This window comes from Anolis sagrei, chromosome 3 (assembly GCF_037176765.1).
Source record: "Anolis sagrei isolate rAnoSag1 chromosome 3, rAnoSag1.mat, whole genome shotgun sequence".
Lineage (NCBI taxonomy): Eukaryota > Metazoa > Chordata > Lepidosauria > Squamata > Dactyloidae > Anolis > Anolis sagrei.
In genome coordinates, this window is record NC_090023.1 from 98,562,569 (window position 1) to 98,589,976 (window position 27,408).

Consider the following 27,408-nt stretch of genomic DNA (forward strand, 5'->3'; position numbering starts at 1 on the left):
CATCCATCCAGTTGGTGAAAACAAGACCTGGGGCTGACTGTAGCTCAGATCACGAACTTCTTATTGCTCAATTTAGAATAAAACTAAAGAGATCAGGGAAAATACACAGACCAGTTAGATATGATCTCACTAACATTCCTAGTGAATACACAGTGGAAGTGAAGAACAGATTTGAAGGACTAGATTTAGTAAACAGAGTCCCAGAAGAACTATGGACAGAAGTCCATGACATTGTTCAGGAAGCGGCAACAAAGTACATCCCAAAGAAAAAGAAAACCAAGAAGGCAAAATGGTTGTCTGCTGAGACATTGGAAGTAGCCCAAGAAAGGAGGAAAGCAAAAGGAAACAGTGATAAGGGGAGATATGCCCAGTTAAATGCGCAATTCCAGAGGTTAGCCAGAAGAGATAAGGAACTATTTTTAAATAAGCAATGCATGGAAGTGGAAGAAGACAACAGAATAGGAAGGATAAGAGACCTCTTCCAGAAAATTAGAAACATTGGAGGTAAATTTCAGGCAAAAATTGGTATGATAAGAAACAAAGATGGCAGGGACCTAACAGAAACTGAAGAGATCAAGAGAAGGTGGCGAGACTATACAGAAGATCTGTATAGGAAGGATAATAATATTGAGGATAGTTTTGACAATGTGGTGAATGAATTAGAACCAGACATCCTGAGGAGTGAGGTTGAATGGGCCTTAAGAAGCATTGCTAACAACAAGGCAGAAGGAGACGACGGGATCCCAGCTGAACTGTTTAAAATCTTAAAAGATGATGCTGTCAAGGTCATGGAAAACAAATATGGAAAACACAAGAATGGCCATCAGACTGGAAAAAATCAACTTATATCCCCATACCAAAAAAGGGAAATGCGAAAGACTGCTCCAACTTCCGTACAGTGGCCCTTATTTCTCATGCCAGTAAGGTAATGCTCAAGATCCTGCAAGGAAGACTCCAGCAATACATGGAGCGAGAGTTGCCAGATGTCCAAGCTGGGTTTAGAAAAGGCAGAGGAACCAGAGAACAGATTGCCAATATCCGCTGGATAATGGAGAAAGGCAGGGAGTTCCAGAAAAACATCTACTTCTGCTTCATTGACTATTCTAAAGCCTTTGACTGTGTGGATCATAATAAATTGTGGCAAGTTCTTGGTGGGATGGGCATACCAAGCCACCTTGTCTCTCTCCTGATGAATCTGTACAAGGACCAAGTAGCAACAGTAAGAACTGACCACGGAACAACAGACTGGTTCAAGATTGGGAAAGGCGTACGGCAAGGCTGCATACTCTCACCCAACCTTTTTAACTTGTATGCAGAACATATCATGCGATGTGCGGGGCTTGAGGAATGCAAAGCTGGGGTGAAAATTGCTGGAAGAAACATTAACAACCTCAGATATGCAGATGACACCACTCTGATGGCCGAAAGCCAGGAGGAGCTGAGGAGTCTGCTAATCAAGGTGAAAAAAGAAAGCGCAAAAGCTGGGTTGCAGTTAAACATAAAAAAAACCAAGATTATGGCAACAAGAATGATTGACAACTGGAAAATAGAGGGAGAAAATGCGCAGGCCGTGACAGACTTTGTATTTCTAGGTGCAAAGATTACTGCAGATGCAGACTGTGGCCAGGAAATCAGAAGATGCTTACTTCTTGGGAGGAGAGCAATGTCCAATCTTGATAAAATAGTAAAGGGTAGAGACATCACACTGGCAACAAAGATCCGCCTAGTCAAAGCCATGGTATTCCCTGTAGTAACCTATGGATGTGAGAGCTGGACCTTAGGGAAGGCTGAGCGAAGGAAGATCGATGCTTTTGAACTGTGGTGTTGGAGGAAAGTTCTGAGAGTGCCTTGGACTGCGAGAAGATCCAACTAGTCCATCCTCCAGGAAATAAAGCCCAGCTGCTCATTGGAGGGAAGGATACTAGAGACAAAGTTGAAGTACTTTGGCCACATCATGAGGAGACAGGAAAGCCTAGAGAAGACAATTATGCTGGGGAAAGTGGAAGGTAAAAGGAAGAGGGGCCGACCAAGGGCAAGATGGATGGATGGCATCCTTGAAGTGACTGGACTGACCTTGAAGGAGCTGGGGGTGGTGGCGGCCGACAGGGAGCGCTGGCGTGGGCTGGTCCATGAGGTCACGAAGAGTTGGAGACGACTGAACAAATGCAGCTGACAGGTCTATGAAGACAGCTCCTGTAATCTGTTGCCTTTGAAAACCATTTTCTATGTGCTGAGTCAGGTTTAACACTTGTGATGTGCAGCTTTTGCCGTTCCTGAAACCAGCTTGCCAAGGAATCACACACGGGCCTATTTTTTCCATAATTCTGTGCAAAATAAGTCTCTCTAGAACTTTTTAAAGATGGTACAACAAAGAGATTTGTCTTTTTGGATCATTACAGTCTTTGTTTGGTTCCAAGATGGCTATGAGTCTTGCTTTTCTCCAGGTTTTAAGGATCTGACAGGATGCAATGCAGTTGTTCATCAGCTTCATCATTTATTGTGAGCCATTTCCAGTTCAGTAGATGTAAAAGGTTCATGAAGGTTGTTGTTCTCATTATCTGGTTGTCTGACTATTGGTTTCCTTCCTACTTTGGTGGCAAGGTTGGGTTTCCCATTCTTCAGAAGTTGATGCGCTATCTCATCTGCCTTTATGTTGGCATGGGTATTAGTTTGTGAGAAATCATTGCTCAACCGTTTTAACAGCCTCCATGCCTTCTGACCATTCCTGTCCATACCACCTTGTGTTATCAGCTTTATTCACTGTTGTTTCTTGGCTTCAGAAATGGAGGACAAAATGCTCTGCACTGTCTAAAGAGTTTGCTCACTAAATGCGTCTTCTTTGTGGAGCCTGTAAATAGTCTTCCAACAAGGCAGCTGTATCAGGAATAATGTCCTCAATGTAATGTGTTCTGCAGCCTCTGATGTTCTTGCTGCACATATGGTGACAAAATTGAAACTCCATCAACAGCATCAATAACAGTATAGTGTCTAGACTGAGGAAAGTCATAGTCCCTTCTGCAGTTCAATGCAGTTAAACTGCATTATATGAGACTGCACTGACCATAAAATACAGTTTCAAATTACATTATGTGGCAGTGTTGATAGGGTCTAAATTATATTTCATATGTATCTCTTATTTATTGTATCACATTGTAAACAAGTCCTTATGCACATATATTCCTGTCGATGCATGCCAAACTTCCCAACAATTTGTGACACATTCGCCTGCCAGTACTTGCTTGATAAGACCTGTTCATTTGAGAAATAAAGTAACAATCACTTTAACTCTACGTTACACAACAGAAAAAACATGGATGAATGGTTTTTCAGGTTTTTTTCCTTTTCTTCCTTTATGTTTCAACCACCCCATTACACCCAAGGCTATTACCAATGCCCTAGATCATTCCAGAGGCCCTGGGGGGGTGGGGGGGTTGCTCCCACTTTGGGATGCACTCGCCTAAAACACTTACCTCCACACAAGCACTTGATTCATTCAATTTATCATATTTAGCATATATTATTGTATATTATTGTGACCACCCTCTTTCTGCACCACTGTATATCTCACAATATTGTGCATTACTGTTGTGCCACTAGTAAAAAAAAAAGTAAAAAAATCTAAGTGACTATAATTCTGGAATGTAAATAAGTTACTGTTAATAATCCCATAGTGCAAATGTAATAAATAAGTGAAATGTAGGCCATCTGTATTGTTGGCAAAGCTTAATAAATGAGTTAATAAAGATAATTTCCATTGGGACTCCGGTTCTACCCATCTAGCTATAATGGCACGTAACAATTTTAGAATAATCTTTAGATATAGTACTTTGCTGTGCTTAACCTTTGATTAAACGATCTGTAAATCAGATTCATATACATTACTTGTTGTTTTCTGGGCATCAGAAATATATTCTTTATTTGAAAGAAACTTTTTTTCTCTTAGAAAAACAACCCACCTGGGGTTTTTTTAAGCTTCAACTTACTAGTAAGCACTATTTTAATCTTCTGGAGATTTTCTATATGATTAGAGTGCATGCAGGAAGATCATAGGTATTTCCTCCAGCTTCTCTCATTTCTTTTCTCACGTGAAAAGATCTCAAATGTGCTAGGAGGAAGTCATAGGCTAACTTTGTTGTGGGATCTGATAGAGCTGCAGTAAGACTTTGGTGATTTCTACATTCTGAAACAATGACTTGAGTTAATGGATGGATGGATGGGAGCTAATTTTAATGATTTTAGGGGAAATGTGGTGAAAGGAGATCAGACTTTATCTGTTGTGTTTTAAAACCTTTTGGGTCTGATGGCACATCAGATAGCATATGAGACCCAAATAGCATAATTATACCCATATAACCTAATAAGATATAAGAAATAAAATGTCTATAAAAGTAGTATTAGCTAATGTTTGCAAAACTATATGTTTTTAAAAAAACTAGGGTTAGGAAAACCTAATTTCCCCAAGTTAGTTTCATTTTAGCAGTTGCAAAATTCTGTAAAATACAGATTCTCACATGCTAATGCAGTTATTCATATACTGTATAACTACATTCAAGTTTACTTTTAGATTCATCAGGTCCTAGTGTGATAAGCCCTACAAATATTTGGACCCACTAGATTTCTGTTACATCTTTAATAAAATACCCTTTTAGTGGCTAGTAAGCCAAAACACTGGTTTATCTAGAGCTGCATTTAATATTCCGATTACTTTAATTGATAGCTTGTTCTGTCAGATCCTAACAGATCTTGAAGCGTTATAAAGACAATTAAGAGGAATTACATGGTAGAAGTTTGGTTTTACTGTATAGTTTTCACAACTATTTATTCAGTGTATACAGCAGAAGGGAGAACAGCACTTAAGGAGAGAGTACAACAGATTTAGATGAGCCTTATAAGCTGCCAACTTTGTTCTGTCTCACTTGAAGTTTAGAAGAAATGCCACAGCTTCTTACTCAGGTGTGGTGACATCTAAATTCTTAATATTAGCTACCAGATAGAAAACAAGAAAGATGGAAGAATATGGGGGCACAGAACTTTGGTTTGGGATGAAGCTGTGGCTTATAGAATTCATTGAATAGTTTTAGCAAAAGGTGTTTGGGGACACATTTGAAGTTGTCCAACTGAGCTTTCCTGCAAGCCTCGGTTCTGGGTCTTAGGGGAAATCATATCTGAGGTCTATAATAGCTTTGCAATTCTTTGCACTGTGAGATTAGGTTATCATGTTTTCACCATTACAAGAATTTCCTATAGTCATTTCCTCTACTTCTTTTCCTTTATCATATGGCGATATCTTTAGTACAAAAGTTTTAAAGAAGGATTGCAGTTGCTTACATACTAATATTTGATTTCAGACTCTTGTACAACATGGAGTGGGGCATTCAGAACTATTTTATTGTACATCTCTGGATCAACATGTTGGCACCCCAAACATGGGCACAAGGTAAGTTGAAATTTGAAGTTATGATTTTTAAAAACACAAATGCCACTGTTAACTATTTGCAATTGTTTTATTTAGAGACTGCAAAAAGTATAAAGATTGAACAAAAATTCAAAGTCATTCAATTTCCAACATACTACTAATGTTTCAGGCAACTGCTGTAATCCTGAGTTTGGCGTGTCAGTGACAATATGACACAATGATCATTGAGCTATTTAGTTATTTTGAGCCTAAGGCAAATGAAACAATATTTAATCATCCTAGACAATGCACCAGTTGAGCATCCATTAGCTGGAACTCAAAAATTTGAAAAGCTGTGATTTGCATTGTCATGGTTTAAACTACACAAACTTTGTTTTATGAATAAAATTATTAATATGATATAAAATTATTCTCAGCCTATGTATACAATGTGTATTTGACTTAAATATAAATTATTTTTGCATTTGGACTTGGGTCCCCACTTCCAAAATATTTAATTATGTATGTATGTACAAAAAGCCCCCCCCCCCTTGGTGGCACAGTGGGTTAAACCACTGAGCTGCTGAACTTGCTGACTGAAAGGTCAGCGCTTTGAATCTGGGAAGTGGGGTGAGCTCCCACTGTTAGGCCCAGCTTCTGCCAACCTAGCTGTTTGAAAACATGTAAATGTGAATAGATCAATAGGTACCGCTTCTACGGGAAGGTAACAGCATTCCATGCACTCATGCTGGCCACATGACCAGGTGTCTATGGACAACTCTGGCTCTTCAGCTGATGAATTGAGATGAGCACCAACCCCCAGACATCACCCCCCCCCCCCCAGGTAATGTCAGGGGAAACATTTACCTTTACTTTACCTATGTATGTACAAACACAAGTATTCAAAAATGAAAATGAATGAATAAATAAAACAATCCTAAATGCTTCTTGTCCCAAGCATTTTGGAAAACAGATAGTGAAGAGTAATTATTTAGTTAAAGTAATAGGTATCTGTAACCTAGAATCTGTCCCCTAAATCTGTAACCTAATCGACTACCAAGCTTGCAAACGTTGTGTTTTATTTGTTTGTTTGTTTGTTAAAAAATGCAGTACAGCTGTTTGGTCTGATCCTGACACGATAAATAAAATAATAAATAATAATACCTAGAGCAAAACCTTTCCAAAATCTTTTGAAATTAAAATAAATTATTATGTGTTCATTCATGTTTCTGCATCTTAAATTCTAATCAACACTGGGTTAGACTCAGATTTACCAGGAAATTCTGATTTTATTGGGTTTATTCTAAACATGATACAGTCTGGATCCAAACTATTTTTTACAATGTGAAGACACAGGTAAAAGTTGCCTCTGTGGTTATCCTGTTTTTCTTTGAGCAAGGTAAAACATTGAACTAACATTAATAAATAATGTTTTGTTATTTAATCCATTGTACAAAGAATTATGATGGCAATAAAAGTGATCTACTGGTATATTGATATGGTGAATTGGTGTAACCAGGTCGGCGGTCCCCCCGGATTGAAGGTGGTGCTGTTGAACGCCAGATCTGTCAATGGCAAAACAGCTTTCATCCAGGATTTAATCCTGGATGAACGGGCAGATCTGGCGTGCATCACGGAGACCTGGCTGGACGAAGCTGGAGGTGTGAATTTGACCCAGCTTTGCCCGCCAGGTTTCTCCGTGCAGCACCAACCAAGATCCGGGGGGCGGGGAGGCGGGGTTGCAGTGATCTATAGAGACTCCATTCTTCTGACCAGGGCCCCCATCCCGCAGTCAACAAATTTTGAATGCGTCCACCTGAGGGTGGGTGACCGGGACAGATTAGGGATTCTGTTAGTGTACCGTCCACCTCGCTGCACTACAGACTCCCTGACTGAGCTAGCGGGGGTGATCTCGGACCTGGCATTGGAGTCCCAGCGGCTGCTTGTGCTGGGGGACTTCAATGTCCACGCCGAGACCACCCTATCGGGAGCGGCTCAGGACTTCATGTCTACCATGGCAACCATGGGGCTGTCCCAACAGGTATCTGGCCCCACCCACAGTGCTGGACATACATTGGACTTGGTTTTCTGCCAGGGATGGGAGGAAGGTGGCGGTGTTGAGGAGTTATCCATCTCTCCGTTGCCATGGACCGACCACCACCTGGTCAGCTTTAGATTAACTGCACCCCCTAACCTCTGCAGAGGTGGAGGACCCATTAAGTTGGTCCGCCCCAGGAGGCTTATGGATCCGGATGGATTCCTGACGGCTCTTGGGGAATTTCCTGCCGCCTCGGTTGGTGATCCTGTTGATGCCCTGGTCGCTCTCTGGAATGGGGAGATGACTAGGGCAATAAACACGATCGCTCCAGAACGTCCCCTCTCAAGTAGCCGAGCTAAACCAGCTCCTTGGTTCACTGAGGAGCTGGCAGCGTTGAAGCGAAAGAAGAGGGAACTAGAGAGCGTGTGGCGTTCGAATCCGAGCGAGCCAAATCGAACACGGTTTATGTCCTTCTTAAGGGCATATGCCGCGGCAATAAAAGCCGCAAAGAAGACCTTCTTTGCGGCCACTATTGCGTCTGCAAAGAACCGTCCGGCCGAACTGTTCCGAGTTGTCAGAGGCCTGTTAAAACCCACCATTCAGGATGGGTGCCCTGATGACTCGGCAGCTCGCTGTGAAGCCTTTGCTCAGTTCTTTGCAGACAAAGTCGCTTTGATCCGCTCTGGTCTGGACACCATATTAACGGCAGTCTCTGAGGATGTAACACGAGCATCTGCTTGTCCGGTTTTGATGGATTCATTTCAATTGGTTCAATCCGAGGATGTGGACAAGGTGCTTGGAGGAATGAGAGCTACCACATGCATCCTAGACCCCTGCCCATCCTGGCTTCTGAAGGAGGCCAGAGGGGGATTGGCCGAGTGGGTGAAGGTGGTGGTTAATGCCTCCCTCCGGGAAGGCATCTTTCCAGCCAGCTTAAAGCAAGCTGTAATAAAACCGCTGTTGAAGAAACCATCACTGGACCCCACTCAATTCGTCAACTTCCGGCCTGTTTCCAATCTCCCCTTTTTGGGCAAAGTCCTGGAACGTGTGGTGGCCTCACAACTCCAGGCATTCTTGGTAGACACGGATTATCTGGATCCGGCACAGTCTGGCTTCAGGCCGGGGCACGGTACTGAGACAGCCTTGGTCGCCTTAGTGGATGATCTGCGCCGGGAGCTCGACAGGGGGAGTGTGTCCCTGTTGGTGCTTCTGGACCTCTCAGCGGCCTTCGATACTGTCGACCACGGTATCCTTCTGAGACGCCTCGCGGGAATGGGTCTTGGAGGAACTGTTTTACAGTGGCTCCGCTCATTCCTCGAGGGTCGGTCTCAGAAGGTGTTACTGGGAGACTCCTGTTCAACCCCACAACCTTTGTCTTGTGGGGTTCCTCAGGGCTCAATATTGTCTCCCATGTTGTTTAACATCTACATGAAGCCGCTGGGTGAGATCATCCGGAGTTTCGGAGTGCGATGTCATCTGTACGCGGATGATGTCCAACTCTGTCACTCCTTTCCACCTGCTACTAAGGAGGCTGTCGAGGTCCTGAACCGGTGCTTGGCCGCTGTGACGGTCTGGATGGGGGCGAACAAATTGAAATTGAATCCAGACAAGACAGAGGTACTCCTGGTCAGTCGCAAGGCCGAACAGGGTATAGGGTTACAGCCTGTGTTGGATGGGGTCGCACTCCCCCTGAAGACGCAGGTTCGCAGTTTGGGTGTGATCCTGGACTCATCGCTGAGCCTGGAGCCCCAGGTTTCGGCGGTGACCAGGGGAGCATTCGCACAGTTAAAACTCGTGCGCCAACTGCGCCCGTACCTTGGGAAGTCTGACTTGGCCACGGTAGTCCACGCTCTGGTTACATCCCGTTTGGACTACTGCAACGCTCTCTACGTGGGGTTGCCTTTGAAGACGGCCCGGAAGCTCCAACTAGTCCAACGTTCGGCAGCAATGATACTAACGGGAGCGGAGCGCAGGGAGCATACAACTCCTCTGCTGCACCAGCTCCACTGGCTGCCGATCTGCTACCGGGCTCAATTCAAAGTGCTGGCGTTGGCCTTTAAAGCCCTAAACGGTTCTGGCCCAACTTACCTATCCGAACGTATCTCGGCCTATCAGCCCGCCAGGACCCTAAGATCTTCTGGGGAGGCCCTGCTCTCTATCCCGCCTGCTTCACAGGTGCGGCTGGCGGGTACGAGAGACAGGGCCTTTTCTGTGGTGGCCCCGCGGCTATGGAACGCCCTGCCCTTGGAGGTAAGATCAGCCCCTTCATTGATGATATTCCGAAGAAGATTGAAGACCTGGATGTTTAAGCAGGCATTTGGTTAACCCAATGCAACGAATGGTAACTGACTAAAGGACTGGCAACATGGATGACGAACTGGATCACGTTTTTAGTTAAGAGTCGAACTGGATTGGTATTGATGTATGAATTGTGTTTTTATGTTTTTTATGCTTTTAACTTTTTTACTGTTGATTGTTATATTATGTTGTAAACCGCGTTGAGTCGCCGGCTAGGCTGAGAAACGGCGGTATATAAATATAGCAAATAAATAAATAAATAAATAAATATATTGCACATTGGGAAGTTTAACAAATACCTTGTATTATCTGAAATGTAAGGTTTCTAATTCAACGTTATTTCTTTTGTTTTGCTACTTGAAAGTTTTACACCCTTCAAATGATGCCTGCGAAGGAAAAAAAGGTAATAATAATACATAAGCATTTTAAAAAATTACACACGTGCCTTTGGCACCTGTTTCTTCTGACAGAAAGGGAAGAAGCTTTCCACATCTTCTGCATCTCAAGATAGTGGTCTTTACTTGATCCTTTGGTCTTTACTTGATCTTGATATTATTTCTGAGAGGTAAGAATAATCCCATCAATAATTTCCAAGAAAGCAACCAGTTTTTAACCATATATACTTCTATCTATCTATCTATCTATCTATCTATCTATCATCTATCTATCTATCTATCTATCTATCTATCTATCTCATGTATAAGTCAGGGGCAATTTTAGGGCCAAAATTATATGATTCATGGATAAAACAAGGGTCATTCAGTAGAGATGGTAAAGGATCAGCACAACCTCAAAGGATCAGTTGTCCCTCGCCACCACCATTTCCCCACGCCAGCCATCAAAAAGGCATTTCACCACTGCACAAAGAAGGGAATGGTTCATAAATGTTAAAGTGCAGTTTTAACTCTATTAAAAAGGAAATAATCTCAAGAGGAAAAATAGAACTGGTTTATTGCTGTTATGGGGATTGCTCAGGGCGACATTTTATCATACTAATATGGTCAGTTCTGAGGAAAAAATAGGTGAAGAAATTGGTTCTTTCAACATCCAGAAGTGGAGTCCACATTAGTTATGCTTTGGTTATTAAATTCTAGATTCTGAAATATAGAAGCCCTTTCTACTTTTGGACCCCCTTCCTCACTTGATTTTTCATAAGAGCCCACCACATGTTTTATGATTGTGCCTCGACACACAGAATACCCTCGAGCATTGCCAGAACTATCCAGTACTTCACCTTTTAATCTCTTCTGATAATTGCTCAGTGGACATTTATGAAAATTACTGTACAGGCAGCTATTTGCAAAAAGTGAGCTCTTACATTTCAGAAGTTACCCCGTGGCTTTTTCTCATGAGAACCCACTGAATTTGGCAATGTAGGGATGGGGATGTGCATGTGATTGACTTTGATTATTGATTGATTGTATAGAGGAGCTCATGTGACACCCTTGGTCCCACTATTGATCAATATGCCATTAATGCCAGCAGCTCGATATGTGAATTTGCACCAATGGAAAACAAACAAACATTAAACTTAAGGAGCTTGGTAGAAGTAATAATTCACATTCCCATATCTCTCTGTAGTAAACTGTTCCTTCCCCAAAACATCTCTGAGTGCTGAGTGGGAGGCTTTTGGTTCCAGGACTCCTCGTGGATACTAAAATCCGTGGGGGCTGGAATCCCATTATATACTATGGAATAGTAAAAAATGGCAAAAGCAAAGTTTGCTTTGTGGAGTTTTTTCTTTTAAGATATGGGTGGCTAAAGCCATAGATAGAGAATACATGGATACAAAGAGCTGACTGAGGGCGGACCTAGACAGCCCCTTTATTGTGGAAACTTCTGCAATTAAAAGGGGGCTGTCCAGATGACGTTCTGGCCAACCCTCAATTAATTTGCTACAATCAGGAAAACCCTGGTTTGTGGCAAATTAATTAGATTGTGGATTTAGTCCGCACCTTCTTGGAAGGCACGGGTTAAACCCACTACTTCCGGTGTCTGGACTGTAACTTACCCAGCCTCCATTACAGTGTTGCTAGAGCTCTCCCGGCATGTAGAAATTATGCACCCCCCACTCTCCTGGCATGTCATTTCTTCGTGCCAGGAGAGCTCCAGCAACACTGTAATGGAGGCTGGGTAAGTTTTCCTTACTTTTAAAAGGGGTCTGGACACCCACCCCAGAAAGCATGTGCTTTCTGGAGTGGGCGTGGACAGGCCCCCAGGAACATCCACTTTTTAAAACGCGGATGCTCCCGGGATAATAGCCTATCTGGAAAGACTCTGAGATCTGGGATGGGAATTGAATATGGTGTTCCTCCAGCTGCTGAATTCCAATACCTATCAACCCTAGTAAGGTTGGACAATTGTCAAGAGTGGTGGGTTTTGTTATTCAATGTGTGGTTTAAAGTGTATTCCTGTAATCATGATAATCATCCTCAAATTTTAGATGTAACATTTTCTTTTTCTTTACTCACATTTAGGTTTCTCGGATAACATTAATTGCTCAAAGCCAAATTACACACTTGTACATTTTCAAAATAACCGGATGGAGGTCAAGTGGGATGGCATAAAACTTTTGAATGTGACAATGTTTTATAAGTAAGTACTGCTCTGAGGTTCTATGTCTGAATGCTGATGATTCCTTCACATCGGCAGGAACCAGTTTTCCCAGCAAAAATGTCCTTTCTATATCCTCCCTTTTTCTACTTCTTGTTCTTTTTCATTCTGAAAAAACTAAAGGTATATAAGTGAGACAGATAGGTTTTGGTTACCCCACTGCTACCTTTTGTAGTTCTTTCTGCAAAGGGTGTCAGTTCTCCCACATTCCCTGTAGTTAGGGACATAGGCCCCCAGTGAGAATAAAGAAACAGAAATAAAGAAAATGCTGTAGGATTTTCTAAGTCTTGTAGCACAGCTCGATGGTCAACTCCCACTGGAAGCTGGCAAGAGAATCACATTGGAAGACATAGAAATTCCTAGACAGATGTTTTCTCTAGACATCTCTAGACTCTTTAGAATGACTGGAGGATCTAGAGCAGGGGTCCCCAAACTACGGCCCGCGGGCCGTATGCGGCCCACCAAGGCCATTTCTCCGGCCCGTGCGGCCTGGCCTGGGCACGCCCACCCGGCGCCGCTCCGCCAATGGCGGAAATCCTCTGCTCAGGCCACTCTGCCTGAGTGGGAGGGAGCAGCCTCCCAGATGGGTGCTCTGCAGAGCAGAGCGGCTGGAGCAAAGGTTGTCCGCCATGGGCGGAGCGGTGCCGGATAGGACACTGCCCACCAAACCCTTCCAGTATTTTCAGTTGGTCATGGGAGAAATGTGTGCCAGGTTTGGTTCAATTCCATCATTGGTGGGGTTCAGAATGGTCTTTGATTGTAGATGAACTTTAAATCCCAGCAACTACAACTCCCAAATGACAAAATCAATTTTTTGAGTGAAGGACATACATTGGGTTGTTAGGTGTCTTGTGTCCAAAATTGGTGTCAATTCGTCCAGTGCTTTTTGAGTTCTGTTAATCCCACAAACGAACATTACATTTTTATTTAGATAGAAGTGTGGGGTTTTGATTTTTTGGGGGGGTTTTTTGCACTGCAAATAATATATGTGCAGAGTACATAGGAATTCATTCATGTATTTTTTCCAAATTATAATCCGGCCCTCCAACAGTTTGCGGGACTGTGACCCGGCCCTCTGTTCAAAAAGTTTGGGGACCCCTGATCTAGAGAGTCCTAGGCAGGATATTAGTTCACCTAAAATGTTCTACCCGACAAGAGTTCTTTTCTCACCTCTTTACTTCTGAACTCTCAAATCTCCATCTTTGTCTGCATCAACTGCCTCACTCTTCAGCATTCTCAGCTATTCCTCTCTTCTTTCCTTCAGCTAATCCCTTTTCACACAAAAATCCATCTTCTTTCTGAAATTGCAGGACTCTTCTGTTTCTGGCAAGAATAAGTCCATCTCCAAAGATGTGAGACCAAAAGTGAATTCCAGATTACGATATACCTCCAATGCATCAAATAAATATTAGGCATTTTAAAACACCACCTGCCTCTTAGTATCTTTTAATATATGCACCTGTTCAGGAACATTTTTAAATAGAATATTGCCTTCTGTCCATCACCAGGAAGCTACATTAAAAACATTTTTCCCCCAGAAATTGATTCCAAACAGTTTTAATTACCGTATATTCTGGCATATAAGACGACTGAGCATATAAGATGACCCCTAAAGTTTCCAGTTAAAATATAGAATTTGGGATATACTCGCCGTATAAGACTACCCCTTTTCCAACACACACCAAATAAAAAATTTAAAAGCATTAGATTTGATTTCAGTTTGGTAATTTTCCTATTATTGTACCTCCTTCTCTGCCTCTCAGATCTCGCACATGCACTGCTTCACTGCAGTCTTTAGGAGCAAGATCTGAGAGACAGAGGAGGAGGTATGGTAATAGGATACAAGGGCGGGACAGACAGGTAAAAGAGGTGTGTTTTTCTGGGCCCAGAGTCACTCTATCTCTTTTTTCCATACCCCGGGTGCCCTGGATGCCTGCAGCTTGCTCTGCCCTTCACTTACACCTTCCTGGTGAGGCGCCCCTTTTCCTAACCATCGGGACCGCATTGAGTCTATGAATCCTGATGGATGGATTTTCTTCTACCATACTTGTACAGTGTCGCCCTTAATGCTTTCATACATTACTATGTATGATGCAGCCACTGCCATTTTTGAGCTCCCCCCCCCCACCACCACCATGTGCAACAACCACAGATTCTCCAATCCGGATTGGAAGTTTCAGCACTTGCTCTATAAGACGACTCCTGGTGTATAAGACTACTCCCGCATATAAGACGACTCCCATGCATAAGGCTACTCCAGCGTATAAGACGACTCCTGACTTTTGAGAAGCTTTTCTTGGGTTAAAAATTAGTCTTATTCGCCAGAATATACTGTAGTTTGGTCTGCTTTGCAGTCTGTAGTTACTGAATAATTTTAGACTTTCTAATATTGCATGTGTGTTTATGTGCTTTTTATATCTTATACCTGCTGAAGACAGCCTCAAAATGTGCTATGTTACATAACCTGTTAACATTGTGAGATGTGTCCCCTTCATTTTGGCTTACCAATGTCTGGGTCTAATTCCCTATTGTTATTTTTTTTTTTTAAAAAAAAACCCAAACAAATTATTCAGTGCCATTATTTCAATTGCAGATTAAATGACCAAGAGATGAAGCAATGTCCTCAATATATATATGACCAAGGATATACAACTGGATGTGTCTTTCAGGCTGATCACAATGCACTTCTTAATATTTACATCAAAAACACTAATGGGACAAAAGATCTTTATAATGATGAACAGAACATCTATAAATATTGTAAGTGAGTATGTATCATTCATTTATCATTACATATATCACTGCTTGGCTTTTAAGACCAAGCAAACCCCCACATGAAAACTCAAGGAAACTGAAGGCTTCTGGGGGTGGTGTATCAACTTCAGGTTTAGGATTGAAGCTAATGGGATTATGGGAGTTATAGGAGCCCCCAGTGGTGCAAAACCCTTGTACTGGCAGGACTGTTGATCAACAGCAGTTTGAATCCAAGAAAAGTAGGTTGAGCTCCCTCTGTCAGCTCCAGCTCCACATGCGGGGACATGTGAGAAGCCACCCACAAGGATGGTAAAGCATCAAACATCTAGGCTTCCCCTAGGCAACATCCTTGCAGATTGCCAATTCTCTCATATCAGAAGCAAACTGCAGTTTCTGAAGTCGCTCCTGACACAAAAAATGGGAGTTATAGTTTTAGAAGGTCTTTAGCATTCTCTGCCAAAGAGTACTCATCAGACCTCAAATCCCTTAATTCCATAGCCTTGGGCTTTAGCAGATATAGCATTCTAAATGTATGGATTCTACATTGAATTTTTTGTTTGGAATACTTTGGACCTCACTACTGACAGTGTACAAAAAATAAGCAACATCTGTTTTGTCTGCTTATAACTGAGAGGAAAAATCAATGCTAGATTTGTTTGCTTCTAAAGGACCTTAAGAAGCCAGTGGTACAGTGGGTTAAACTGTTGAGTTGCTGAACTTGCTAACTGAAAGATCAGCGGTTCAAATGCGGGGAGCAGGGTGAACTCCTGCTGTGAGGCCCAGCTTCTGCCAACCTAGCAGTTCAAAAACATGCAAATGTGAGTAACTGCTCTGAGTCGCCTAAGGGCTGAGAAGAGCAGTATACAAGCGAAGTAAATAAATAAATAAATAGATCAATAGGTACCACTTCGGTGGAAAGGTAACAGCATGCCATGCAGTCATGCTGGCCACATGACCTAGAAGGTGTCTACGGACAACACTGGCTCTTCTGTTTAGAAATGGAGATGAGCACCACCCCCCAGACTTGACTAGACTTAATGTCAAGGGGAAACCTTTACCGTTACCTTTTAAAGGACCTTAAGTGTACACTGATATGGCACACTGCATAATATCTGACTCTTGGCCTGAGACAATACTGAATATTTCACAGTGTTTTATGGTTGACAGCACATAGTATATTTAATCTTTATAACATGTGGTAAGCAACCAAAATATATTTAGTAGTGGATGTCCATCTCCACATTTGCTTCTGCATCACCATACTAGAAATGGACAGAAAAAGGGCAATTTTTGGATATGAATCTTTTACTGTGCAATTTAATATGGGCATATTTTAGATTTATTCACATCCTGACTTTTTATTTGGCAGGCCTCAAATATAGAATCTCAAAGGTCTTTTATGGTTTTCGTTGAAGCCTGCCAAAATACAAAGTGGTAAGACAAGGCTGAAGATTTCAAGTATTATATTCCTCATCTTAAAACCCACATCCAGATAATTGCCTTTCTGTAGTGATTTCTAAAAAAAAAAAAAAAAAAAAAGGGGGGGGGGTTCATAAAGGACACAACACAATCTTTGATTAAATATTTTTGTTGAAATTAATGGGGCTAGAAGTTGCCCAAAATCTTTACTGCCAGTTAAGAAAAAAGCCCATACTCTCCCCTATTCCAGATGCAAATGCCTTGTGGGATGCATATGACTCTTGTATCCATTCTGGGGATTGGAGAATATCCTGCAGAATTGCTGAAGGCAGATGGTTAGAGAACTTGAAGGCAAGTCACTTAACATACAGTTTTCTCCCAAAATTTGATGCCAGAAAAAAAGCTCATTCTGCCAAATGGGAGAGCCAGCTTATGAGTTCCATGACTCTATTTGGTTCTCCAGGTGTTTGGGATTTCAACTCCCAGAAGTGTTAACTAGCTTGGCCAATTATTAGGAATTCTGAGAGCTGAACTCCAAAACATCTGGAAGATTGGGGAACCACTGATTTATGTGGATCAGATTGACAGTGCTATTTTCAAGTTGGCTGAGATGGAGGACTGGCATCGTTTATGTGCTCAAAATTGATTGCCATATTTATGCCCATTGGTTACAGCTATTTCTTTTATTCCTGGAAGGGTGCTGGTCACTCAGGAACTATCACTGATCCATGAACCATTGCTTTGGGTAATCATGTCCTATAGTATTCGATTGTGAATGCATATTGATTTACATCAGGACTGTGGTCCAGCTGGCTGGGAGTCAGCTGCATTAAGATCACTACTGACTGAAAGGTAATGAGTTTGAAGCCAGCTATAGTCAGAGTGAGCTTCCGACCAATTTGTGTAGCTTGTTGTCGACTTTTGCAGCCCAAAAGACAGTTGCATCTGTCAAGTAGGAAATTTAGGTACCACTTATGTGGGGAGGCTAATTTAACTAATTTACGAGGCCATAAAAATCTCCAGCAAGCATGTGAGGAATGAGGAAGTACTTCATCGGTGATGCAGATGGATGGTGAAGTGACAGCTCTCCTGGTGGCAGAAAAAGTTGGAATATTAAATAGCCTCTGACTGTTTGTGTATATATGTTGTGTGTCTATGGCATTGAATGTTTGCCATGTATATGTACATTGTAATCCGCCCTGAATCCCCTGCGGGGTGAGAAGGGCGGAATATAAATACTGTAAATACATAAATAAATAAAGTATCTTTCTAGCTCCTATAGGAATCTGGTGTTTTATAATTTCTTAAAAACATTCCTTGACTTTCAAGTTGTCTAGAATTTTTTACTGCTAAAGGGAGGTGACCCTTCCTGAGAAGATGAACACCAAAAGCATATTCCTCTTCTCAGTGCTATCATGAAAACAATGTTCTGAAAAACAGTGATATAGTTGTTTGAAGAGACTGCAGAAGATAAATTTGTATTTGGCTTTCTCTTCACCAGTGAAGCCCAACCCGCCTGAAAATGTAACCCTCCAATGGCTGAATGATGAAGTGATTGCACAGTGCATGACACCTAAGTATCCATCCGATTTTTACTTTGAATTTCAGTACAAAAGCAGTTTTGACAAAAATTGGCAGGTGAATAATTAGCAGATACTGTTTTAAGGGAGATACATGGAAATGGAAACTTAAAACGGGGCTTTCTCTTTTTTGATAATAGATTTTCTTTTGAGAGACTTCCCATCAGGTTTCAAATGAACATATATTTAATTAACCATATCTTGTGATATCAGCAGTCACAAAAAAGACCTGCCATTCCCAAAACATTACCCAGGTGCAATATCTGAACATGGACCATGCTGCTGCTGAATCCACTGACATGGGTCTTGAGTTGACCTTGTTCAGATATAAACATCAAAATCTGATAAACATAAATGTATTGTAATTAAATTAAACCTTGTTTTCAGTTGCTTCCTCTTTCCCATATCCCTTCTCTCCTTGTTTCCTCTCCAAAACTAAAATTTTGTGGTTTGTGAAATCAAACCTAAACTAGGGAGCAATAGTACAAGTGTAAATGCAACTCAATTTACCAGTGAGTATGCTGCTTCCCTAGTTCATTGTGCATGCAGGTTACTCGTAATGTTTGAATGTCTAGTGCACAGAATAATTGAAAATTTATGCATCCTTGATATGTTGAAACTCCCCTACAACAACAACAAAATGGCCAACTGCTGTAACATTTCATGTAATTTCAGACTTCTTAATGAAAAAGCTGTTTTATGTAAAAAACCACAACTATTTTATGCACAAATGTTGATCAAAAATGTTTTTAATGACTTATTTTTAAAGTACGTCAAACTATCCAAAATGCAGAAAAATAATCATAATCTTAGCTAATGGAGTCAAAACTTTTGAAATCATTATTTTTTGAATGCAAGAATAACAAAAGAGAAGATGCCACAGTTTTCAGTGGGAGAAATATATAGATGACGCTTTTTCATTGGAAGACATTAGCCTCCATTAATCTGGGTTATTTTCTACTATATGGCTTTTTGCTAAAGATCCATACGAGACTGGATTTTTAAAAACCCAATTGAGCTTGAATCCTGACTAAATGGAAAAATCCTTCCTTCTCAAGTAGAAGGATGTCATTCATCTATCTCTAATGAAATCAGATTCCAGTTGCTATAAAATGCACTACTTTTTGGGACATTGACAAGTTTGTTTTTGCACTAGATGTACAAATGGAAAAGGTAACTGGAATCACCTGCTTCCCAATCCATAATTTCTTATGAAAATAGATCTGAGTGATCATTGAAGCAGTTGTACCCTAGTCACTGAAAAATTAAAAATACAGGGTTAGTCAAAATGCATAGGCCAATAAGCCATTCAATTGAATGGCTTATTGGCCTATGCATTTTGACTAACCCTGTACAACAGAATCAGTGATTGCTGAAATAAAATTCAAATATTTTAATTTTTCAAAAGTATAAGAATTTTCAAAGACCCTGATTTTTATGTATCTTTTTGAAAGAAATGATCATTTCTCAAATAATTTTGCAGGGCTTGTAATTAAATAAGGAATGCAGGACAAAAGGGGGAAAGTAATCCTTCCCCCGCCCCCCCCCCCCAAAAAAAACACCTTTTGGTAGTCATATAAATAATACATCTTTGCTCTAGCTCTTGATATTTTGAAAGATTTTGGTGCTTAGTCTTAGTTGTTACTATATCCTGCTAAGATAATTAGAAGTGAAAAAATGTACTGTGTACAACATTATTAATGACTGACCATTCTCTGCTGTTCAGGTCAGGGGAAATGAAAGCTGTGAGATTAAGGCTCAAGGATTTGATCCAGGGAAATGCTACACTTTTCGATTCAGACTGAAATACGAGGAAAGGGATTATTTCAGTGAATGGAGTGCAGAGACACATTGGACAAATGGCAGTTCTGTAGGTAAATGGTTTCTTTTCTAGTTGCTATGATAAATCTTGATTTTTTTTCTTTTTCCAGATAAAATTCATATATTAATCTATTTCTTTTGATGCTAATTTGGCATCCACAGTCAGAGATCTATTCCAAAGATCATGGAAGTGTCAGCAATGTAATTATTAATACAAGGTTTATATCTAATGCATAGAAGGAATTCATACTGGTGATTCCTCTTTCAGTTTTTTCAGAATTTTAAAGAAACAAGAGACTCTGTTCACCAGTAGAGTCACCCAGGTGGCAACTGCTTAGCCCCTTTTTTCATAGACATTAGGAGACAGAATTTAGGCTAAATGACTGAACTGTCAGGAATAGAAGGTTATAAAGGAAGATGGATCTTGCTGGGAAATGATTGATTTGGAGATACATTTCCATTCTTGAGGCTCCAGTTAACCACCTAGCTTTTGGTAACTTCCTCCAATTAATACGTATATCTACTGTTTTCAGCATTGTGAACCTAAGTTAACTCATATTTGAGAATGAACCAGAAGTACAATGGGGTTTCTAAACTGAGAATGAAAATAAGGGGCGGGTGAGGATCTTTTATCCACCATCATTAGATCATTAGATCTTGCTTTTTGCTGAGTGCCAAATCAAAATGAGATAATTTCCTTCACTAATCCATGTTATATAGGAAATATTTCTAAATGTTTCTCTCTCTGTGTGTGTGTGGGAGAACCTCTTTTCGGGTCACATCCATGGTCTAGAGCAGGGGTCCTCAAACTTTTTAAACAGAGGGCCAGGTCACAGTCCTTGGATCTGTTAGAGGGTCAGATTATAATTTGAAGAAAACATGAATTTCTATGCACACTGCACATATCTTATTTATAGTGCAAAAACACTTTAAAACAATACAATAATTAAAATGAAGAACAATTTTAACAAATATAAACTTATTAGTATTTCAATGGGAATTGTGAGCCTGCTTTTGGCTGATGAGATAGGATTGTTGTTGTTGTTGTTGTTGTTGTTGTTGTTGTTGTTGTGTGCTTTCAAGTCGTTTCAGACTTAGGTTGACCCTGAGCAAAGGCCGAGCAAATGACTTGGAGGGCCATATCTGACCCCCGGGCCTTAGTTTGAGGACTCCTGGTCTAGTGTATAGCTGGCAAAGGGGGAATTTACTTCAGATACTTATTTACTTGAGTCCCGTGCTGACCTTTTTAGCTAAATGACCTTGGCAAAATTAGGGTGCACATACAGCAATCTTAGTGCTGAGCCAAAGCAAAGGGGGAAACTGTTTCAGATGCTGCATCTAGAGCTCCTATTTGAGAGACCTCATCACTAATTTAATGGCCATGGCTCAATGATATGTCATCTGGGGATTTATAGTTTGGTGAACCACCAGCATTTTTGGCAGCTTAATAGCTTGTAAAACTACATGATTCCATAGCATTGAGCCAGGACAGTTAAAGTGGATTCATTCTACAGCATAGATGCACCATTTCTGTTTTCCTTTCAGATGGAAGCTGGAAGCTTTGGTGTTCTAACACTTTTTGTTTTTAAAGAAGGAATTCTAAGCAGGTAGCAACTATAATGACCAAATGACAAAGAGTCCACTTCACCATGTTTTGCACATTAAATTCAGCAGCAAATACTTTTTGAGGGTTCAAGGCTTTGAAAACTGAGGTGTACTTTTGATTTGATGGTGCATTAGACTTTGTATCAGAAAGTGTTCTCACCCTGGTACAAGGATGCTCCCAGTAAATACTACAAGATGCTCCAACAATGCTCTAAATGTATATTTAATTAATCTTTATAACTGCCTTTCAAAAGACAAGGCGGACATAACTTACTTACTGATTTTGCAACATGCTAGAAAATGCTTCCAACCTTTTCTTTCTATGGTTCTCTTGAGATTCCTGTTCTACGGATGCATCTGAACCCAATTCAAATACAGTAATTCTTTTAACTTCAGTGCTGAGTGGTCTCCTGATAATATTTGTTCTTCTGCTCTGTGTTTGCAGATTAAGCAGGTAAGGACAGTGGAGTTTTTTTCATGCTTCTTTGTCATTATTATGAAAACGTGCATTAATATGACTGAATATATTACAAAATGTGACCTATGGACTGCATGCATGGACTGATATCTTCATTTGCAGATTCTGACTCCCTTTTTCCCATTCCCAAACTTTGGGGATGATTGAAACTCCCATAAGTGGAGAAAAACAACACATCTAAATTCCTCTAACTTTTGGAAATGCCTCTTTTTTTCTTTTTTTTTCTTTTTTGCTTCCTTTCCAAAATAATGGCAGGGAGCAGTACAATATCACTTCTGCTTGCCGTTTTTGAGTGGGGTTAAGACAGACTCAGGAAGAGTCAGGAGAATAATGTACTCCCACAGTTGCCCACCTGTGTTATAAAGGAAAGATCTATGTACTTGTGCCTAGTTTGTTCATGTGCAAACTAGGCACATGAACAGGATCTTTCCTGTTAGAACCTTATTGGTGGAAATTAGGTGACTAAGGTGCAAGACATATTGGCTCATTTCTGACCTGTATCAATTAGCCTGTTACATGGAAAAATCCATTCGGTCTTAGAAGCTTACCAAAACAAGTGGCTGAAATAGAATATGTCCTTTCAGGTAAGATGTTCTCGAGTGATCAGTAATACATAATGTGCACTATATAATCCTGGGATTTGGTGAGGCACCAGCACTATTTGGCAAAGCAGGATAAAGACCTTGTAAAATTACAACTTTCGTAATTCCATTGCATTGAGCCATAGCAGTTAAAGTGAGCATAGATACACCCTCAATCAATAAATTGTTTCCAATATCCCATCTTTGAATGTTTAAGGGAATTCTGGGTTGTTCTAATTTTAATGTCTTTTTTACAGAATTAGGAACACTCTAATACCTATTATTCCAGACCCTAAACATGTATATTGTGAAATGTTTACTGATCACAACGGGGACTTCCAGGTAATGTGTCAAAAAGTTTGCCTTATTTTAACTTTAGTAAATCAGTCAATGCACTTATCTGGGAAGAGAAATTATCTAGGATTCTAAATAATTAGTACTCCACCAATGCAAGTGTAGCAGAACTGGGTCATCCTAACTTTATGGAACAGTATTTTAAAAAAATAATAGTTAATGCATCTTAGGTCAGTTTGTTTTGTTCTGTTAGAAATGTAACACAATGTTCTGGTTGCGGATGACACGATAAATAAATAAATTTAAGTCAGTGGTTTGATGTAGTTGTTGGTAGTGGTTTGAGTTTTACACTAAGACTCTGGCAGCCCAAAGTTCAAATCCCCACTCAGGCATGAAAACCTACTAGATAACTTGGGGGCAAGACACGTTCTTTCTTTTTAGTCTTAAAGAACGGTTCCGGTCCAGTGTATCTGTCCGAACGTATCTCCCTCTATGTCCCACCCCGAAATCTGAGATCATCTGGGGAGGCCCTGCTCTCGACCCCACTACTGTCACAAGTGAGGCTGGGCTTTCTCGGGGCTTTCTCAGTGGTGGCCCCTCACCTGTGGAACTTGGAAGGCGCTGAACAGATTGCGCTCTGGCACCACGAGATGCAGAGCCAATCTTAAGAAATGGGGCTACAGGGTGGAATCCTCGGCATGCGAGTGCGGAGAAGAGCAAACCACTGACCACCTGCTGCAATGCAACCTGAGCCCTGCCACATGCACAATGGAGGACCTTCTTGTGGCAACCCCAGAGGCACTCCAAGTGGCCAGATACTGGTCAAAGGACATTTAACCAAATACCAAATTTACAAAATCTGTGTGGGGTTTTTTTCTTTCTTTTTTTCTTTTTCTTTTTCTTTTTAAACTCTGTGTTTGTTTTGCTCTGTTAGAATTGTAACCCAATGGTTGCTGATGACACGATAAAATAAATACCTGTGGAACTCACTCCCGGGGGAAATCAGGGCATCATCATCCCTCCTCTCCTTCAATTTTACAAGGTCTTTATCCTGCTTTGCCAAAGCAGGATAAAGACCCTCCTCTCCTTCAGGAGGAGGGTGAAGACGTGGTTATGGAACCAGGCCTTTGGGCAATCTGGCAATTAAATAAGACAATCAGGTGAGTAAGACCAACAGGATTGATGAAGTGGAACGGAAAACTAGAACTATGAGTTAGCGATCGCTGACCATGTAAGAGGAGGAATTGGGTTTGTATTGGTTTTATTGATTTTATTGATATAATGCATGAACTAGTGTGAATTGTGAATTGATGTAATTTTGTGTCTTGATTGTTCTGTGCTGCAGGCATCGAATTGTGCCTTTGTTTCTGTAAGCCGCCCTGAGTCCCCTTCGGGGTGAGAAGGGTGGGGTAAAAGAACCCCAAATAAATAATAAATAAATAAGAAAAGCAATGACAAATTACTTCTGAATAAAATTTGCCAGGAAAGCCCTAAACTTGCACATAGTTTGTGAAAGTAATATAGTCTGATGGGATTTTTTGTCATCTGTTAATTTTTGATCTTAGCATTATATTTTTGTAATACAAAAGTTTTATTTCATTGATGAGCCCCCAGTGGCGCAGTGGGTTAAACCCCTGTGCTGACAGGGCTGAAGACCGACAGGTTGCAGATTCGAATCCGGGGAGAGGCGGATGAGCTCCCTCTATCAGCTCCAGCTCCTCATGCGGGGACATGAGACAAGCCTCCCACAAGGATGATAAAAACATCAAAATCATCCAGGAATCCTCTGGGCAACGTCCTTGCCGATGGCCAATTCTCTCACACCAGAAGTGACTTGCAGTTTCTCAAGTCGCTTCTGACACGACAAAAATAATAATAATTGATGTACTATAAGAGTGGTTCTCAACCTTTTCTTCACCACAAACCCCTTTTTAAATATATTTCATGGTCGTGGATCCCTTCACTCAGGATTTAAGGCATTAACACTGCATCAAATAATTATTTCAATTTTCTCATAAAAGTCATTCAAATTTAGAGAGAAGGGGATATAAGGTCACCTGTTGATGCACACACTCATAATATAATGATTCCATATGAATTTAAAATAATAGTATCAACACTAATCATAGTAGATACTGTAATAATGTAATTGTGATGACCTTGGGGATCCACAGGGATCCCCAGATCCAAGTTGAGAACTACTGCACTATAGTGATACAACTCAGTAACTTAATTTTTTTTAACAACAGAGAAAAATACATTTTTATTCAAAATGTTTAAAAGAAACTCATTACATGGCGGAAAAGAAACTTTGGGATAACTGAAACATTGTTTAAATATATTTATAAAAGAGACAAATAATGGTGCCTTTGAAAAACAATACCTGTAATAAGTTGCTTTTCCTACTACTGCAATAATTATGTTTAGTATAACATGTAACTTTGTTACTTTTTGTACATATTTAGTTTTAACACATAGACCTCATCAGACGAGGGTAGAATTGGCAGCATCCTCCATGTCGCCTTCCCTTTCAGGACAGAGCTCACCGGTTACCATTCCATGATACACAGGTACTTCTGATGGGGCTCCGTGCTTAAAGGGAAGGCAAAATGGAGCATGCCACCACTGTGGCAACACGGGAGGCTTCCAGTGTCCCATCAAGTTGATACTTCCCTTTGTGGGATGGTAACTTTCAGATATATTTCATGGTTGTGGACCCCCAAGGCTTCACTCAGTATTTAAGGCATTAACACTGCATCAAATCATTATTTCAATTTTCTCATAAAATTGGGTAAATCAAGTGATGTGAGGTAAATCGAGTGATGGGGGAGTGGGGCACATCCCCTGATATGCAATGCTGGAATTGCCACAATGCACGATGATTCCAATGGCCTTTGGAATAAGGTCCATGCATAGCGCAGTATATTTACTTCTTCTTGTTATGAAGATCCTGCTGATACTATTGTAACCCACTTTTGTTTGCATTTTTGTGGAGTTTTGAATTCTTTTCCAGCTAAAGACCAAAATATGTGCTTCAAATAAGCAGAACCACCATCTTAGTTTGGCAGGTCCAGCATCTACATATTTTCCTTCAACTGCATGCACTGTGACAGGCATTTTTGGGGACATGTATCTATTACTTCCACTTCTCTCCACTGGCACAGAAATAGTAATCTGAAGGGAGTGGGCTTCCACATCAATTGGATGAGTTTTGGAAGGATTGTACTGAAAAATGTATCATACCTATTTGCTGGAATTTAACCATTGTTTAGAGGAATGTTGGCTATTTAAAAAGTAATTACTCATGATCATTGCTCAAAGAACCCTCCCCAATAACCTATGAGTACAGTGGTTCTCAACCTGTGGGTCCCCAGATATTTTGGCCTTCAACTCCCAGAAATCCTAACAGCTGGTAAACTGGCTGGGATTTCTGGGAGTTGTAGGCCAAAACACCTGGGAACCCCAGGTTGAGAACCACTGTATTAGTAATTCAAGTAAAATCTCAAACCCAATTTAACACTGGTGAATAACATCCCAATTGGGTTGCTCCCTGTAAACATCTCATTATGCACAATGCTATGTCTTAATCTGTCTTGGTACCAACTCCCCAATCTTTCGTTCCCAGATATTGTTGGACTAGAACTGCCACCACCCTCCTTGAGTATGTGTTGAGTAAATTGAGTTGTAATCTGTACTTGGGGAAGTCTGCACTAGCTGAACATGCCAAGAACAAAGAACTACTGTTTAAAAATGATGTGCTCCACATTCTTTTCTTTTAAAGGAATGGGTTAGCAAAACTGAGAATTTGTTGACTAAAACAAACTTGCAACGTATCGAAGAAGAGTGTATAATTGAGGAGGCAAAGGAAGCAGATTTCCAAGAAATCAAAGCTGAAGCATAGGTACTGTTTTTATCAAATATTATCCATGAATGGAGAATAGGGAAGGGAGGAGTTGGGAAATTATTGTTATTTACTTCCTTTTTCCAAGTAACCTTGATCTAAGCTTATGCCATCTGGGAAGATTTTATGATGGAAGTGCTGGTGCTTCAATATGCAAAGAATATAGAATAAGAGCAACCACACAATGAGAATAGGTTATAACATTTGGGATCTTTAAGAGAATTAAATAAAAACGAGTAAGGGAAGCATGAAAGGATGGAGGTGTATAAAATTAAATATTTTGTGGAATATTTACTATAGGGAAGTTTTATTTTCCCCCATAAAAAGACTGCTATAGATTATCCATCTCCCACCTCCCCGCCTGTTTTATTAGTAATTCCATCATAATAATCAAGTATGGATTGCATGAAACTTAACAATTGTGAACATTTTTATCTAGTGAACTGATGCTTTCTTAGGGTGATTTGGCCCCTCTGCATATTTTTCTTTCCTTCGCCCTTCAAGAATGGTTCCCAGCAAAAAACATTCACGTTTTTGCCAAGATTCTGTTTAATTCTGCTAAGCACACAGCTCCATCAGCATAGAAGTGCTATGCTTGGTGATAGGATGGTGGTTTTCTAGACCATTTAAG

The 27,408-nt window shown here is 40.7% G+C and overlaps 1 protein-coding gene across 1 annotated transcript; it reads left to right on the plus strand.

The window, feature by feature from the left end:
• Window positions 1-5,343: 5,343 nt before the first annotated feature.
• Window positions 5,344-26,799, plus strand: CRLF2 (cytokine receptor like factor 2). The gene is made up of 9 exons (XM_067466308.1): window positions 5,344-5,437; window positions 10,096-10,134; window positions 12,209-12,326; window positions 14,938-15,104; window positions 18,019-18,155; window positions 19,824-19,971; window positions 21,860-21,977; window positions 22,840-22,924; window positions 26,658-26,799. Exons 1-9 carry the CDS (start codon window positions 5,362-5,364, stop codon window positions 26,775-26,777), a joined length of 1,008 nt encoding a protein of 335 aa, XP_067322409.1. The 5' UTR covers window positions 5,344-5,361; the 3' UTR covers window positions 26,778-26,799.
• Window positions 26,800-27,408: the final 609 nt, after the last annotated feature.

Coding starts and splice junctions, on each gene's coding strand:
- CRLF2 (XM_067466308.1), top strand. CDS start 5,362: ATGGAGTGGGGCATTCAGAACTATTTTATTGTACATCTCTGGATCAAC. Junction 15,105..18,018: donor ACAGAACATCTATAAATATT/GTAAGTGAGTAT, acceptor TCTCTTCACCAG/TGAAGCCCAACCCGCCTGAA. Junction 19,972..21,859: donor GACAAATGGCAGTTCTGTAG/GTAAATGGTTTC, acceptor GGTTCTCTTGAG/ATTCCTGTTCTACGGATGCA.